Consider the following 16,135-nt stretch of genomic DNA (forward strand, 5'->3'; position numbering starts at 1 on the left):
CCGGCACACTTAAAATTTAGTTGCTCCCGATTTCAGACTATGCACTTGGGCAGTTATGGCCATTGTGATAACATTAAGCACACAATACAGTTTACCTATGAATGGCCAAGAAAAGACGTGAGCACACAACGGAAGAACAGCAATAAAGTACCGTCTTGGAAAGCTCGCTCCCAGACTCCATGATACGAAGGCAGAGTGGAATGATTTCTGTAGTCAGGAGAAAGTTGATGACTTCTTGCTCATCAGTTTTTACCAAGGCCCCTATAAAAACAAGCAATTTCACAATTATTCAAACCCTATTGGAAATGATATGCAAACTAAAATCTCCACAAGTAAATTGATGTGTAAACTGAGCGAGCCCCAGGCAAAAAAAGCATAGAGGCAAATAAATCTGGATTTGTTACACTACATAAAACTAGAATTCCACACCCTACACAAGCCAAGGTGCTTCTTGTCAAACACATGATATAAGGGTATGGCCACCAGACAGGAAAGGTAGTAAATACTCATTTATTCAGAAGGGAAGGATCAGCAAATAAGAATAAAACCTTGAAAATATGTTATAGTAGCAATACAGTCCCCTTGTGGCAAATAGTTAACCTACAATACTACATCTCACAGCAGTGTCTTGCACACAAAACCACAGATCACAGGAGCACAAACACCCTGCAGACTGAGCATGCTTGTACACTCAGAAAGGATATTTATGCAGAATAATGTGCTATTTGATGACAGTGCTACTGATCATCAAGGGCTAGCAAATGAAGTTAGTTAGCAGATGCACACAGCACTGGTGGCCTCATTAACAATAACCTACATGTACCGACAATTATTATGGAAAGCTTTTTACACATACTATTATCCAGAGTGCTAAATACAGGTCTGTATGTATCAGGAGACAAAAAGTTACAAATTGATCCTAAATGCAGATTTTAATTACACATCAAGATTTCCTCTTGAATTAGCATGTCTGAGTTTATCTCTGCTGCCGTTCCAGAGGGACTCTTGTCTACAGACTAAGTACATTCAGCTCTTCCTGCTCTGCCAAAAAGTCAAGTCAATATTCATTTAATATTTAGAAGCGAATTAGAAGATAGAAAACGATGGGACTGTCTCCTTATGCACTGTTTGACGGAAGGAAAAACGTAGACATGTGTGCCCAATTTTCCATTCTTACCAGCAATCTGCAACTTATCTCGTTACAACGAGAAAGCACCTGCCTAACACGAAAAACGCAGCTTGCCTCAGTTTACAGGCAGAGTGCCTCGGCTGCATGCATGGAGGGAGTATGCACAATAGCAGCTCTGGTTGACAGTGGCCAAGAATGAACAAATAAATAAAATGCTGGTGGTGGAATTAGAACCCTGCTAATGTTCCTACACATGTAGTCAGGAAAAATGCAGCCTCATGGTCAACAAAATACCGGACTGACTGAAAAGTATTCCATGATTACATGAATTGTGACAGGCTCTTCCTAGGCTTTATATGAATGTAACAAAATATGGTACCTATAGAAAAACTAAACCTCAAACTTTTTTTTCTATGCCTCTATTGAATTGGTCAACTTATTTGCATCATTACAGGTTCTGCAGGAAAAACAGATTTCAAATGAATAAATTATACATAAAAAAATACAAAAAAATATGTATTACATTGCATTATTATTTTTGGGCTGGGGAGGTCTAAGTAACCACCTCACAATCCTAGTCAGTGTGAACCACTGAATTCACTAAAACATGCGCTCAGCCCCCTGGTAGCTATCGCTCAGGGTAGACCGGCTCAACTTTGAGTTCGAGGCAATTTATAAAGCATTTATGCAGTACAAAAACAGTACTAAAAGTTGAAATGCAAAGCAATAAATATCCCAAACCGAATTATAAAAATAGAGTAAAATTCATTAAACAAAATCACACACGAAAATGCCAAAAATCCAATATGGGGAACCAGAAAAATGCATTTTTACAGCTTTATGGAGAAATAGTACCAAGAAGTACAAAGTGCCAATGATAGTCAATGGTCAAGGAAGACCGGGACTTCACTGCAATTTGACACTGCACGTGAGGGAGGGTGGGGTTGGATACATCAATCAGGTGAATCCTGGTCAAATCTTTTAGCTTCTAACCTAGTCCTTTAGGTCCCAATCCACCACAGGAGTACACTCCTGAAGACACAAAAGATATCCGAAAAGACACTTAGAGAATCATTAGGAGGTAAGCAGAGGTCATCAGGAGGATCCAGTCCATATCCGGTTGCCTTTAGGCAGCCGGGCAAGTTGCAGGAAAAGGCCTCATATACCTTGTTTTGTCCCTGTAGCATTAACAGGAGGTCAGCCTTTTGACCCATGGCGTCTACTTCTTTGTCCTGTGTACAAGAGGGAGAGCAGGCTAAGTATTCTAGGCCCTTCTCAGGTCTCAGAAAACAGGTAGTCCTCTTCTGATCGTCCACAGGTCTAGGAGTGTACTGAAGTAGGCGCCTGGCTGGTGGTGGGAATGACCCCTGTGTTCTCTCGCATCTAACATTAAAATCTAGTTTTAAGCAGTGTACTCCCCACCCCCCACCCCCCCCCAACAAGCTCAGACCGGCACCTGGAAGAAAAAGTGGAGGTTTCAACAATCAGACCGTAGATATACACATTGTTTTGGAATTATATGTCTCTCCTTTGTAGTGCATTCCACATGCCATATGAAACCACCAGCAGATTCACCAAACAGGTCTTCACATTCCAGCAGGATCCAACACTGAGATCAACAAGAGGCCCACTAAGTTGGAGGCTGTTCTGGTGTGGTGAAGACTACATCCTCCTAGGAGACCTCAACTTCCACGTGGAGAACAACAATGACAGCAACACCACCACCCTGCTGGACAACCTCGGACTCAAGCAACTGGTGAACACCCCCACTACGCCGGCCACACACTTGACCCCATCTTCTCCTCCAGCAAGCACATCTCCTTCAGCCACTCCACCGACTCCACTGGACAGACCACAGCTGCGTCCACTTCGCCTTCAAGAAAACCACTACCCACCACCACCCGCAACAAGCTCCCCGCAGAAGCTGGAGCAAGATCACCGCCGACAAGCTCACCACCTCCCTCAGCCAGAACCCTCCCACCATCACGACGGACCCCACCGAAGCAGCCCGCAACCTCGCACAATGGATCACCGACTGCGCTGACGAACTCGCACCACTGAAGAAACCACCCAGCGGGCCCCACAGCAAGAAAGCCTCATGGTTCACGGACGACCTCATAAACTCAAAGAAAACCTGCCGCTCCCTGGAGAAAACCTGGCGCCAGAACCAGACAACAGAGAACATGACAGCCCTCAAGAACGCCGCCCTCAAGAACGCCACCCACAAGCACCACCAACTGATCCGGACCGCCAAGAGAACCACCTACAAACACAAACAGCGCCTGGACAACAACACCCACAACAGCAAGGAACTCTTCAGCATCGTCAAAGAGCTCTCCAACCCCAGCGCAAGCAACAACATCACACCCTCGCAAGACCTCTGCGACTCACTCGCCTCGTTCTTCCACCGCAAGATCGTCAACATACACAACAGCTTCGGCGCACAGACCAACGACCCAACCACCGAACCAGCGCACCCAACCACCACCCTCTGCATCTGGGACCCGGTCAGCACCGAAGACACCGCCTTCACTATGAGCACCATCCACTCTGGCTCCCCCACCGACCCTTGCCCACACCACATCTTCAACAAAGCCGACTCCATCATCGCACCCCAACTCCGTGACGTCATCAACAGCTCCTTCGCATCAGCCACCTTCCCAGAGAGCTGGAAGCATGCCGAACTCGGCACCCTCCTGAAAAAGCCCACCGCGGACCCCACGGACCTCAAGAACTTCCGACCCATCTCGCTCCTCCAGTTCCCTGCCAAAGTCAGAGAACACGGTCAACAAACAACTCTCCGCCTTCCTCAAGACGAACGGATCCCTCGACCAGTCACAGTCCGGTTTCCGAGCCAACCACAGCACCGAGACCGCCCTCATCGCAGCCACCGACAACATCAGGTCTATGTTCGACAACGGGGAAACCACCGCACTCATCCTCCTGGACCTCTTAGCAGCCTTTGACACGGTATGCCACCGCACCCAGATACAACGCCTCAGCGACACCAGAATCCAAGGCGTGGCCTTAGAATGGATCATCTCGTTCCTTGCCGGTAGAACCCAAAGAGTCCGCCTCCCCCCGTTCCGGTCAGCAGCTACCGAAGACATCTGCGGCGTCCCACAAGGATCCTCGCTCAGCCCCACCCTCTTCAAAGTCTACATGAGCCCCTTTGCAGCCATCGCACGCAAACAACCTCAACATCATCTCCTACGCCGACGACACACTGTGGATACTCTCCCTCACCAACGACCCCGCCACCGCCAGAGCCAGCCTCCAGGAAGGAATGAAGGACGTCGCGGAATGGATGAAGCTCAGCCGTCTGTAGCTGAACTCTGACAAAACCGAAGTCCTCATCCTCGGACCCTCGCCCTCCGCCTGGGACGACTCCTGGTGGCCACCTGCCCTGGGCACCGCACCCAAGCAAACGGACCATGCTCGCAACCTGGGCTTCATCCCGGACTCCTTCATTACGATGACCAAGCAAGTCAACGCTGTCTCATCGTTCTGTTTCAACACCCTGCACATGCTCCGAAAAATCTTCCGATGGATCCCCACCGCAACCAGGAAGACGGTCACCCAGGCCCTCGTCACCAGCCGCCTGGACTACGGAAACGCCCTCTACGCCGGAACCACAGCCAAGCTCCAGAAAAGACTACAGCGCATCCAGAACGCCTCGGCAAGACTCATCTTGGACATCCCCCGCCACAGCCACATCTCTGCCCATCTGAAGAACCTGCACTGGCTCCCCGTCAGCAAGAGAATCACATTCAGACTCCTCACCCACGCACACAAGGCGGGCCCCAGGTACCTCAACAACCGCCTCGCATTCTACACGCCTACCTGCCAGCTCCGCTCCGCCAGCCTCGCCCCCGTCCCACGTATTCGCAAAACCAACGCCGGAGGAAGATCCTTCTCCTACCTGGCAGCCAAGACATGGAACTCCCTCCCCACCCACCTCCGGCTGACGCAGGACCATCTCACCTTCAGGAAGCAACTCAAGACCTGGTTGTTCGAGTAGTAGCGACCCCCCTCAGCGCCTTGAGACCCTAACGGGTGAGTAGCGCGCTCTACAAATTCCTTGATTGATTGATTGAAGGGGGAAAGGGAGACAAAAAAAGGGAGCAGGCCTGGGTGTTCGCTGTATCCAGCTGTGATAGGGTAGGCCTCTCCGAAGTTAACCAAATCCTTGGGCCCAAGCATTAGGCTATATGCCATCCTATCAAGGGCACAACACCACCTCCCCACACCAAAGGCCTTTGGTCCCTCTCCTGGGAGGAAGGTCACGCCTCACTAGAAGTTCACAGCTCACTCATGCTTCTTGAAATGGTATTTACCGGCTGGCAGAAGAGCGAAAGCAAAATGCAGATTTAGCTCCCAGTGAATTCAGGAAGGGCAAAAGGCACATTTTAAAAAGTAATCTTTGTAAAATATTTCTTAGAAATCAGACTTCATAAGTGAATTTGGCTTGTAATAAATATTTCAAACTGAAAAATGTATATGTGTAGCTGTTTCCTGGGCAGAGATAACTTTATTAACATAATACTGTATCCCAATGCTTTCCAATGGAATAGCCAAACCTGCTAGAGTGAAAATTGCTTTTAGGGCTTTTTCACTGTAAGGACATGTTTAACAATAAACTTTTACATGTTTCACTTTTAAATAACTCTGAACCTACCTCATGGAAAAGGCCCTTTCAGCATGAAAAAAAATTAATTTAAGTGACGTTTGCGGAAAGGGAAACTTTCCAAGAAACATTCCTAGAAATTGAAATCCCATTCAATTCCCAGTTTTGGAAATCGTAACCCGACGTGTGGCCATTCCCCATGTGCATTTGATCTACATTCCCCACTTGCCCATGAGGCGTATCGCATACTGAAGGTTAGAGGATACAGACGGATTTACAATCCACTTGAGACACTGGCAACAGTGACTAATGGCTAGTGGATATTGAGAGGAGGCTAGAGTTTATACTTACTACATAATTATGAGCCAAATAGTTGCCAGCATGTGTTATTTGTCAGCACACAATGTGATACTGTATTGTCTGTACTATAGCCAGGGCCACTGGAATGACGACATTTTGCAGTTGCAGTATTTTCCGCTTAACTATGGATTTCCCACATAATCCATCATCGGTGGCATAATCTGGAGATTCCAACAACAGTTTTAGGTCACACTGATCAAAAGATACAAAAACATGCTTCCACATGGTGGAAGGCCCATTGTAAAGATTGACTTGTCACCTTTCTCTTGTTTATTTCTGATATTCGTATGTCAAAGTGGCATAAGGTGAAACCTTTGCCCAGACAGTGCCAACACGGAACAACGGCAGATTAGGTAATACTCCCCATAATTTAGTCAACCCTGCCACATAATCGAGCCCTCCACTGCAGTGTAATTCTAGTGCTCCAGACTATAGTTTGAAAATCAATAAAAATGTTATGAAAAAATTACTTATAATCTACCATGTCAAAGGCCAAGAAGGATCCAACTGGAAACAAGCATTTGCAATGCAATAGGTCTCGCATTAAGTTTGAGCTATTGGCATTGCTAAATATTGCAACACTAATTGCAACAAATGTCTATAAATTATAGGCCAAAAAAATTTGTATTTATTTTGTAGCAATGGTGGCATGCTGCGCTTTAGATGAATATGTTTAAAAGTAAAGTGTGCCATACTGCGATTGCTACAATAGTTAATTGTGGATGCGTTAACAATTGATGTGTGCACTGATGTCTGGTGGTGTGTGTGCCTGTAGAAACTGCACTGCCGGCTGGTGGTGTGTGTGTGTGCCGGTGAAAGCATGCAGTGCCGGCTGGTGGTGTGTGTGTGCCTGGTGAAAGCATGCAGTGACTGCTGGTGGTGTGTGTGTGTGTGTGTGTGTGCGCCTGGTGAAAGCGTGCACTGACGTCTGGTGGTGTGTGCCCGTTGAAAGCGTGCACTGACGGCTGGTGGTGTTTGTGCCCGGTGAAAGCGTGCACTGACGACTGATGGCGTCTGTGCCTGTTGAAAGTGTGCACTGACTGTGTGGCTGTGTGTGTGGCTGTGTGTGTGGCTGTGTGTGTGGCTGTGTGTGTGGCTGTGTGTGTGGCTGTGTGTGTGGCTGTGTGTGTGGCTGTGTGTGTGGCTGTGTGTGTGGCTGTGTGTGTGGCTGTGTGTGTGGCTGTGTGTGTGGCTGTGTGTGTGGCTGTGTGTGTGGCTGTGTGTGTGGCTGTGTGTGTGGCTGTGTGTGTGGCTGTGTGTGTGGCTGTGTGTGTAGCTGTGTGTGTGGTGTGTGTAATTTGTGTGTAGTTTGTGTGTGTGTAGTTTGTGTGTGTGGTTGTGTGTGTGTGTGGTTGTGTGTGTGTGTGGTTGTGTGTGTGTGTGGTTGTGTGTGTGTGTGGTTGTGTGTGCGTGTGGTTGTGTGTGCGTGTGGTTGTGTGTGCGTGTGGTTGTGTGTGCGTGTGGTTGTGTGTGCGTGTGGTTGTGTGTGCGTGTGGTTGTGCGTGTGGTTGTGTGTGCGTGCTTGTGGTTGTGTGTGCGTGCTTGTGGTTGTGTGTGCGTGCTTGTGGTTGTGTGTGCGTGCTTGTGGTTGTGTGTGCGTGCTTGTGGTTGTGTGTGCGTGCTTGTGGTTGTGTGTGCGTGCTTGTGGTTGTGTGTGCGTGCTTGTGGTTGTGTGTGCGTGCTTGTGGTTGTGTGTGCGTGCTTGTGATTGTGTGTGCGTGCTTGTGATTGTGTGTGCGTGCTTGTGGTTGTGTGTGTGCTTGTGGTTGTGTGTGTGTGCTTGTAGTCTGAAGTCCGACATTTCTGTAAGGTTTGTAAGCATTTCCAGACAGATAAAAGGAGGAGCAAATGAATGAGGGAGTATGGCCTAACGAGCAGAGCTGCCGACTTTGGAACTGGGACAGCATGTTCGACTCTCTGCTCCGCTATTCATGTCTCAAAATGAAAAAAATGCTTACATGTAGTCTGGGGCTCATGTAAAGCACTCTAATGTCCTTAGTTTAGGACTTCGCACTATATGAAAGCTACCTTAAAAATAGGAGACGGAAGTTCAGAGGTGACGTGGTGCTGGGGCAAAGCGCCTGGCAAGGCTGATACACTGCCTTAGTACAGTGAATAACCCCCGTCTCAAGACCTCAGTTTTGCTACCGGCTAAGTATGATTTCTGTACAAACAGCATGCGCTCACTACAGGCATAACTTTCAGAAAGCCCTCACAGTGCCCTTCGTATCCTTGCTTAAGAATATATTATTTGCGGCACTTGGAAGAACTATTTCATCTAATGCCCACGCATTCAAGGCACTTTTTCTGCTTGTAGTCTGAAGTCCGACATTTCTGTAAGGTTTGTAAGCATTTCCAGACAGATAAAAGGAGGAGAAACTGAACGTGGGAGTATGGCCTAACGAGCAGAGCTGCCGACTTTGGAACTGGGACAGCATGTTCAACTCTCCGCTCAACATCTTGCGATTCTGGGCAAACGGCGTAATCTCTCCATGTCTCAAAATAAACAAGCAATACCGTGTTTATTTGTCAAAGGTAGTGATAGCTGCTGAGCAGATGGCTGACCCAAACAAGAGGGGATTCCAATTAGTTAAATGTTATGATCACTTTCGCGGACGCTTTGCTGTTCTCAGTGGCCACGCGGCACACTGAGAACATCAAAGCGGCCACCAAAGTGATCAGCAGGCAGACAAATGTTGCGCGCGCCCGGCGCACATGCACTGTACCCGATCCGCCTGCAGCCTTTGGGAGCACTTTTAAAAGACCCTTACTTAATATCTCGCCAAAGCATCGCTTACGCGATAGCTTAGGCGAGAACTAAAAAAAGCCTACATCACCTTCAGCAGTTTCCTGGAGATGGTTAACTACATCCAGCAATTTAGGTCCTCTACCAAACAGGTGTCTAAACCGAGATTGGTTGCTAACAAGAATGTGGTTTTCTTCTAGATGCAGCAGTATTTGGTTGCAAGTTATCTTCAGCAAGATCGTTCTTATTATAGGGAGCCTTAAAATAGGTCAAAATAATCGACATTTGGCTTTTGAAGCAGGAACACAATAATAGCCAATTTAAAGATGCTGGCTCCTTTGAGGGAGGCATTAATAATATAAGCGATAAAAAGTTTAGCCAAGAGTTCTGGAAAATGTTGTAGAAGTATTTTGGGTGTTACAGCATGTGATAAAGCTATCCTTTTAATCCCCGTGAATAGACCAGCTAAAATCAAATTTGGAGTGTTAAGGCAATTAATCAGGTGGTGGTGCAGAGGAAATAGAAATTATGGGGGCCGGTTTAAATATCACCTCCGCTGAATGAATAGATCTTAAAATATCTCAATGTAGTTCTTTGAACCCAAGACTTTAAAGTGCCTGATATTTGGCACATTCAACACGCCTGCATGTATTTGGAGATATTTGTAAGTTGTCAGGTGGCTGTGATCTTAACAATACTCATTTCTACATTTGGGAATTCAGCTCAGTACTCCATTCATAAATTCATTCTACTTTACAACATGCAATTGTTCCTCAGTCAGGCCGGGGTCTTGATTTACATATTGATTGGGGTGCAATGTAGCATTCTTAGGACAAAGTCATTAGCTGTGGAATATCGGACTTGAGTAAATCCACGGGCAGTGGAACCCTGCTGAGAGCTAGGAAAGGAAAAAAGTCATGTTTTTGGTTTTCGATGCTGGAGGGTTTTTCACATTGAAAAAACAGACATATCTGTTAGCTGGCAAGGCATCATACTGTTTTTGGTATCCGAAGTGACATCTTCCACATTATCATAATCATCTTTTTTAACTCAAAGTCATAAATGTCAAACTAGAGACCTTTTCTAGAGTGCTTGCAGGCATCAATTCTGATACAGCATATCTTGGGTCCTTTGCTTTTCAGGTGTCATTTGTTTCTTCTGACTACTGATTTGAAGTGTGTGTTCTCCACATGCGCTTCGTAGTAGATATTCTCTGGGTTCTCAGGTGATGCTTTTAGCAGCAAAATGCCCATTCCTTTTTTGGCACGTTCAGGTGCTCAAGTTCTTATAGTATTTGTTCGAGCAAAGTGCTGCCTCCTAGATAAATTGTATGGCATTGACCAATTTCATGGAGATTTCAAAGACTGACCACCTACTTTACGACATGGCATGCGGAGCCCAACGTTTTAGTATTGATGTACCAAGTGTCTTTTAGCCATAAAGCATCATAAGCATTAAAACACAACTCCTGGCAATTCTTTGGAAGGAATTTAAAGAAATGTTCCAATCAGCTCTGACTGACAGTAAGAATTTCAAACTCCACAAAAAGATTTGAATTTCGCGTGGATCTATAAAAAAAAACAAGAGGGTAGGGGGAAGTGGGCGAATGGGGAGGCTCTTCTGTTCGATCATCATATATTTGCTCTTTTCCTCATGGCCAAACCAGGCAGTGGGAAAAGAAAAATCTAAAGACTGTGCTAGCTTGTGGCACATAGTGGAGCCCTAGTTGATAACGTTTCGGAAATTAATAACAGACACATACATTGTTAATGCCCACACAAGGGTTTCATATGGAAACCACTGGTTGCTACAGTATCCTGAAAAACAAATGTCAATTTATTCTGGGACATTTTGCACCTGTGGTCACATCTGACACCCCATCACTAGAATTTCCATTACACCTCCTAATATCCTGCCTACAGTTTAACTTCAGGTTCTCTCACTCTGTCTCACTAACCCATTGCACACATGGGCTGCTCCAGACTGAACAAGCCAATACACAGATGCGGCTGGTTATTCAGACAAACCACCTGCATACTCCCACGGATGACAAGGTCTAACAGCTCTCCCTCCTACCTCTAACCCATCTTTTCCCTCACTTGTATGAAAGCACTTCAAGCAGCCAAAAGCGCTAATTATAGAGACTTCCAAAAATAAATACATGGTTAAGGCCACATTAAAAGGTCAGGAAGGTATGCTAGGTACAAAGAACTTTATTTTCCACAAATTGAGATGCACAGACCGAGCAAATGCATATCTGTCACTATGGGTTTTCCTCAATAATACTGCAGCCATAACACCAATTATATTTATCCAGGTTTCGTCGTGTGCTGCTAAATCAATAGTAAACATGAAGAGACTATGGGTAAACCATAAGTGATCATTTGGCATCAAAGTATGAATTAAAATCCATATTGCATACAAGTTTGATGTCAGTAAGCAGGATACATAGGAAAAGGCATTAGACAACCAAGATGAAGCTGCTTCTTTGCAAGAGTGGCAGGGATACAATATGCTTCTCCAACCAGATTTTTCAGGACACTGCCAAAGAGTAGCTAAAATGCTCCCCTTTTATATCAAAGGGATGAAAGTCTATGCATAGTAAAAGACTAATTGTGGGCATATTGTTATGTTAATTGGGTTCTTCTATAGCGCAACGGCTACTCCCGTGGGAGTGTCCCGGCGCTTTGGCGAAGAGGACCTTTATTGGAAAGGAAACATAACTGCAAATAAAGAACATCACAATTCACTAGTAAAAAGCCAGGTTTTTAATGCCTTTCTAAAAGACATCAGACTGGAGGCCTGTCTAAGAGCAAGAGGAAGTTCTTTCCAAGCGCGCGGGGCCAGGTAATGGAAAGAGCGCCCCCCTTGTCTGGTTCGTTTGATGGGTGGAACGACCATTTTAGACAAGGAGGCAGATCGCAGAGCTCTGCTCGGTTTGTAAAGAGCAAGACGCTTTCTAATGTACCCAGGACTCGAATCATGAAGGGCCTTGTAGGTTAGCGTCAGACTTTTAAAGAGAACCCTCTTGGCTATAGGGAGCCAGTGCAATTCCCTCAGCAAATTAGAGGCACTAGCACGTCTAGGGAGTCCATAGATAGCCCTGGCAGCTGAATTTTGGACGACCTGGAGTCTCCTTACGAGATATTTAGGGAGACCTAAATAGAGGGCGTTTGCATAGTCCAGACGCGACCCAACAAGTGCTTGGACAATAACCCTTCGATGGTTCATAGAAATCAAAGGGAGAAATTTCCTGAGCATCCGCAGGATTCCAAAACATTTCCCCGAAAGACAGGCTATTTGAGGTCCGAAAGTCAACTCATTGTCAACAACGATACCAAGGTTTTTCGCCTTGGTACTGGCATTAGCAGGAGGAAACAAATCCTGAGGCCACCAACTTTTCCAGTCTGGCTCAGCGACGCACCCAAAAAAAAGCAGCTCCGATTTATCGGAGTTGCATTTCAGGCCGCGTCTTTTGAACCAATCGAAAACTGCTTCTAAGCAGCCTCTGATACGGATCCCATCAAACACCTCGTTCCTGTTGTAAGTAAACAAGAGCTGGGTGTCATCAGCGTAAGACACGATCTGAGCGCCAAACGACTCCGCAACCTCTGCAAGGGGGGCCATAAAGATGTTAAAAAGCAGGGGACTAAGAATGGACCCCTGAGGGACCCCCACTTCCAGGGTTGCCATAGCTGCGGAGTGAGGTGGCGCCAAGATCGTTTGTCGACGGCTGGCTAAGAATGATTTGAGCCAGTTGCACACCGTCCCCCTAAGTCCACAATCCCAGAGTGGAGTTAGGAGGGTATCATGGGGAACGGTGTCGAACGCCGCCGACAAGTCTAACATAACCAGCATGGCCTTCCCTCCAGAATCTAAGACCTCTCTAATGGCGGTGGTGACTTCAAGTAACGCGGTCTCTGTGCTGTAATTCGCACGAAACCCAGATTGCGTAATGTGCAATAAGTTGTTATTCTCGATGAAGTCAGAGATAGATCGGTGCACATGTCTTTCCGCCACCTTCGCCAGAGCGGGAAGGAGAGAAATAGGCCTATAGTTGGCATGTATGATGGGATCAAGATTTGGTTTTTTTATTAGTGGAAGAATGAGAGCACTCTTCCAAGCCTGAGGGACTATGCCAGAAGACAGTGAGGAATTAAGAATGGAATTAGTGAGACTATTTAACACCGGAGCTATTTTATTGAGGCAGGAGACCGGGCAAGGATCTAGAGGGGAGCCTGATTTCAAACCAGTCAGATGGTCTAATGAGGCAGTAAGACTTAGCTGCGGAAATTCCCTAAGGGTGGGTTTTGCAGAAGGGAGGACATCAAGATCCGCAACCTGAGGCTGTTTGGAATGAGTGGCAAGAGCAGTTTGAATAGATGTTATTTTGTCAACAAAGTAATGTGCCAGTTCATTCAGCCACGGTTCTGAGTGAGACTGAGCGGAGATGCCTAGGGATGGCGAAGTAAAATCCTTAACAATTTTAAAAATTTCCTTACAGGAATTATCAGATTCATCTATCCGACGTTCATAATAGGATTTTTTCCCACTCCAGATCATCATGTGATAGGATCTAATTAAGTTTTTAAATTTTTCTTTCTCAAGAGGATTGTAGTCTTTCCTCCAGGTTCTTTCTGCTCTCTTGCAGTTTTGACGAGCTTCTCTAAGCTGAGATGTAAACCAAGGAGCGGAAAAACGTTTATTTCCAGGTTTAGAGGCTTTCTCAGGCACGAGATCCGCCAATATGGTTGTGAGCCATTCCGTGTAACGAGCTAGGTCAATTTCCACGTTACCTGATAAAGTACAAGGCGAACGTGCCAAGGCCTGAACTACCATCTCATTAGTTAACAAATGAAAAGGCCTGGAAAAACGTTTAGCAAAGGAAGTGGGATTAGATCTAGCGGAAGAGACACTTGATAGGCTAAAAGTGATTAAGAAATGATCCGACCATAATACCGGTTGAGGAACAAGTACGTTAATCGGAACGGTGGAGAAAACTTGGTCCAAAATATGGCCCTTATTGTGGGTGGGATCATGAATAAAAGGTGTAAGTCCTAATGTTGCTGTGACCTCCAAAAGTTTCATTGTGTCAGAGTTTGTAGCCTCATCCATGTGTATGTTTAAGTCGCCTAAGAGTAGGCAATGTTCAGATTTAAGACATGGAACTGAGAGTGCTACCTGTAGATCATCCAAAAAAGAGCCTAATGGACCAGGGGTACGATATGCCAGAATACCGGTGCATGCTTGATGGGGAGACAAATGGAGAGTGAAACCGAGCGCCTCGGTATCCTGGATATTATTTACCGGGAAGGTAGTGCAGTGCAGCTGGTTGTTAACTATTATAGCTACACCGCCCCCGCGCCCAGATGTTCTATCCCTCCTAATGATGGAATAATTAGGTGGGATGGCGTTAGCTAGGTCAGGGGCCGAGGTGTCGCTCAGCCATGTCTCAGTGAGAAAAAGACAGGATATAACGGAATTGTCGAGCAAATTCCATATATCTAGCGCATGGCAACCTAAAGAACGAGTATTAAGAAGTAGGCAGGTGGTAGTAACTAAAGGATGACTCAATATTGGTTTGCTATATATAGGAGCACGCCAGCCACAGACCTCACAGCCTTTTCTAAGGACACGACGGGCCGGAAAAACAGAATGGCAGCGACCTACCGGAGGGCGGAGATTGGACAAAGTCTCTGATGAATAAGAGTAACATTACTAAAACTAATAAAAGAAAGATAACAGGCAAAAGAATGAGCCAGCCAGCCGTCCTGCCCCGTCCTTTGCCGGAACGCTGACGGGCGCAGACGGGCAGGACTCTGGCACGACTCAGGCGCAGGGAAGGCGCCACCGTGCGCGTCCCCGCTGCGCGTTGAACCAAGTGGAGCTTTAAGTAGGCCGGCGGAAGTGAAGAGAACCAGGCGCCACGACCCGCACCAATATGGCGGCGTCAGGCTTCACTAGTTACACCAATATGGCGCTCCCTCACCACCCCAGAACCGGGCCCGCAAAACAGCGGTGCTAAGGTAAGTTTTTAACGTGCAAGTGAGGGGCCAGGAGAAGCGCTAAGGCACACAAAGTAGTAGCAATTAAAAATTACAAATACGAAAGGAAAAAAATTACAGCGCTATATAAGCAGTCTTAAAATCACCGCGTTAGCGCAGAATCGCGCAGTCCTTAAGCGCAGAATACACAGCCTACCCTTAAGGCACCTATTGCCAGGAGGATTCGCCAAGCAAGCTCCGCCTTAAGTAGGCCGGCGGAAGTGAAGAGAACCAGGCGCCACGACCCGCACCAATATGGTGGCGTCAGGCTTCACTAGTTACATCAATATGGCGCTCCCTCACCACCCCAGAACCGGGCCCGCAAAACAGCGGTGCTAAGGTAAGTTTTTAACGTGCAAGTGAGGGGCCAGGAGAAGCGCTAAGGCACACAAAGTAGTAGCAATTAAAAATTACAAATACGAAAGGAAAAAAATTACAGCGCTATATAAGCAGTCTTAAAATCACCGCGTTAGCGCAGAATCGCGCAGTCCTTAAGCGCAGAATACACAGCCTACCCTTAAGGCACCTATTGCCAGGAGGATTCGCCGAGCAAGTTCCGCCTTAAGTAGGCCGGCGGAAGTGAAGAGAACCAGGCGCCACGACCCGCACCAATACGGCGGCGTCAGGCTTCACTAGTTACACCAATATGGCGCTCCCTCACCACCCCAGAACCGGGCCCGCAAAACAGCGGTGCTAAGGTAAGTTTTTAACGTGCAAGTGAGGGGCCAGGAGAAGCGCTAAGGCACACAAAGTAGTAGCAATTAAAAATTACAAATACGAAATAGGATAACCTGTACAGCATTCCGCTGCTTTTTGGGTAGGTTAGCACTACAGATATACCATGTAGAGTTCTTGTGGAGCACTACAGGTCTTTGTAGCAGTTTTTTTCCCCATCATTTCGATTTCCCCCGAAGATGTCAAGTGAATACACTTGCATCAAACGCACAAAAGGTGATGGGAGGAATGCCTGCAATAAGTTTATCCACTTGCCGATTGATGAACCGCAATATGGGCAAGACCAGTCTTGGGTTGAATGTGTTTCTGTTCAGAGAGTGCCTGGCAGTTTGGGTCAGACTGTTCCTATTGAAGCGGAGTCCAGGCTGATTTGCATTTGGCATCTCCAAATTGAGGTGGCATAGTGGGCAAAAGAATGATGGGTCGGAAGGCTACCCCAAGTAATTGCCGGTGGTTAGATTTATTCCAAGCATTTCTCCCATCACCTATTTTGC

At 46.6% G+C, this 16,135-nt stretch overlaps 1 protein-coding gene across 1 annotated transcript in view; it reads right to left on the bottom strand.

Moving 5' to 3' along the window:
• The window catches only part of CNOT9 (CCR4-NOT transcription complex subunit 9), a 157,313-nt gene that overhangs the window by 43,416 nt on the left and 97,762 nt on the right, over positions 1 to 16,135 (bottom strand). Inside the window, exon 5 of the mRNA XM_078679234.1 lies at positions 152 to 261. Within this exon, the coding sequence (XP_078535360.1) occupies positions 152 to 261 (110 nt within the window). The remainder of the gene's footprint in view (positions 1 to 151; positions 262 to 16,135) is intronic.

Source organism: Lissotriton helveticus, chromosome 3_1, assembly GCF_964261635.1.
Source record: "Lissotriton helveticus chromosome 3_1, aLisHel1.1, whole genome shotgun sequence".
Taxonomy (NCBI): Eukaryota; Metazoa; Chordata; class Amphibia; order Caudata; family Salamandridae; genus Lissotriton; species Lissotriton helveticus.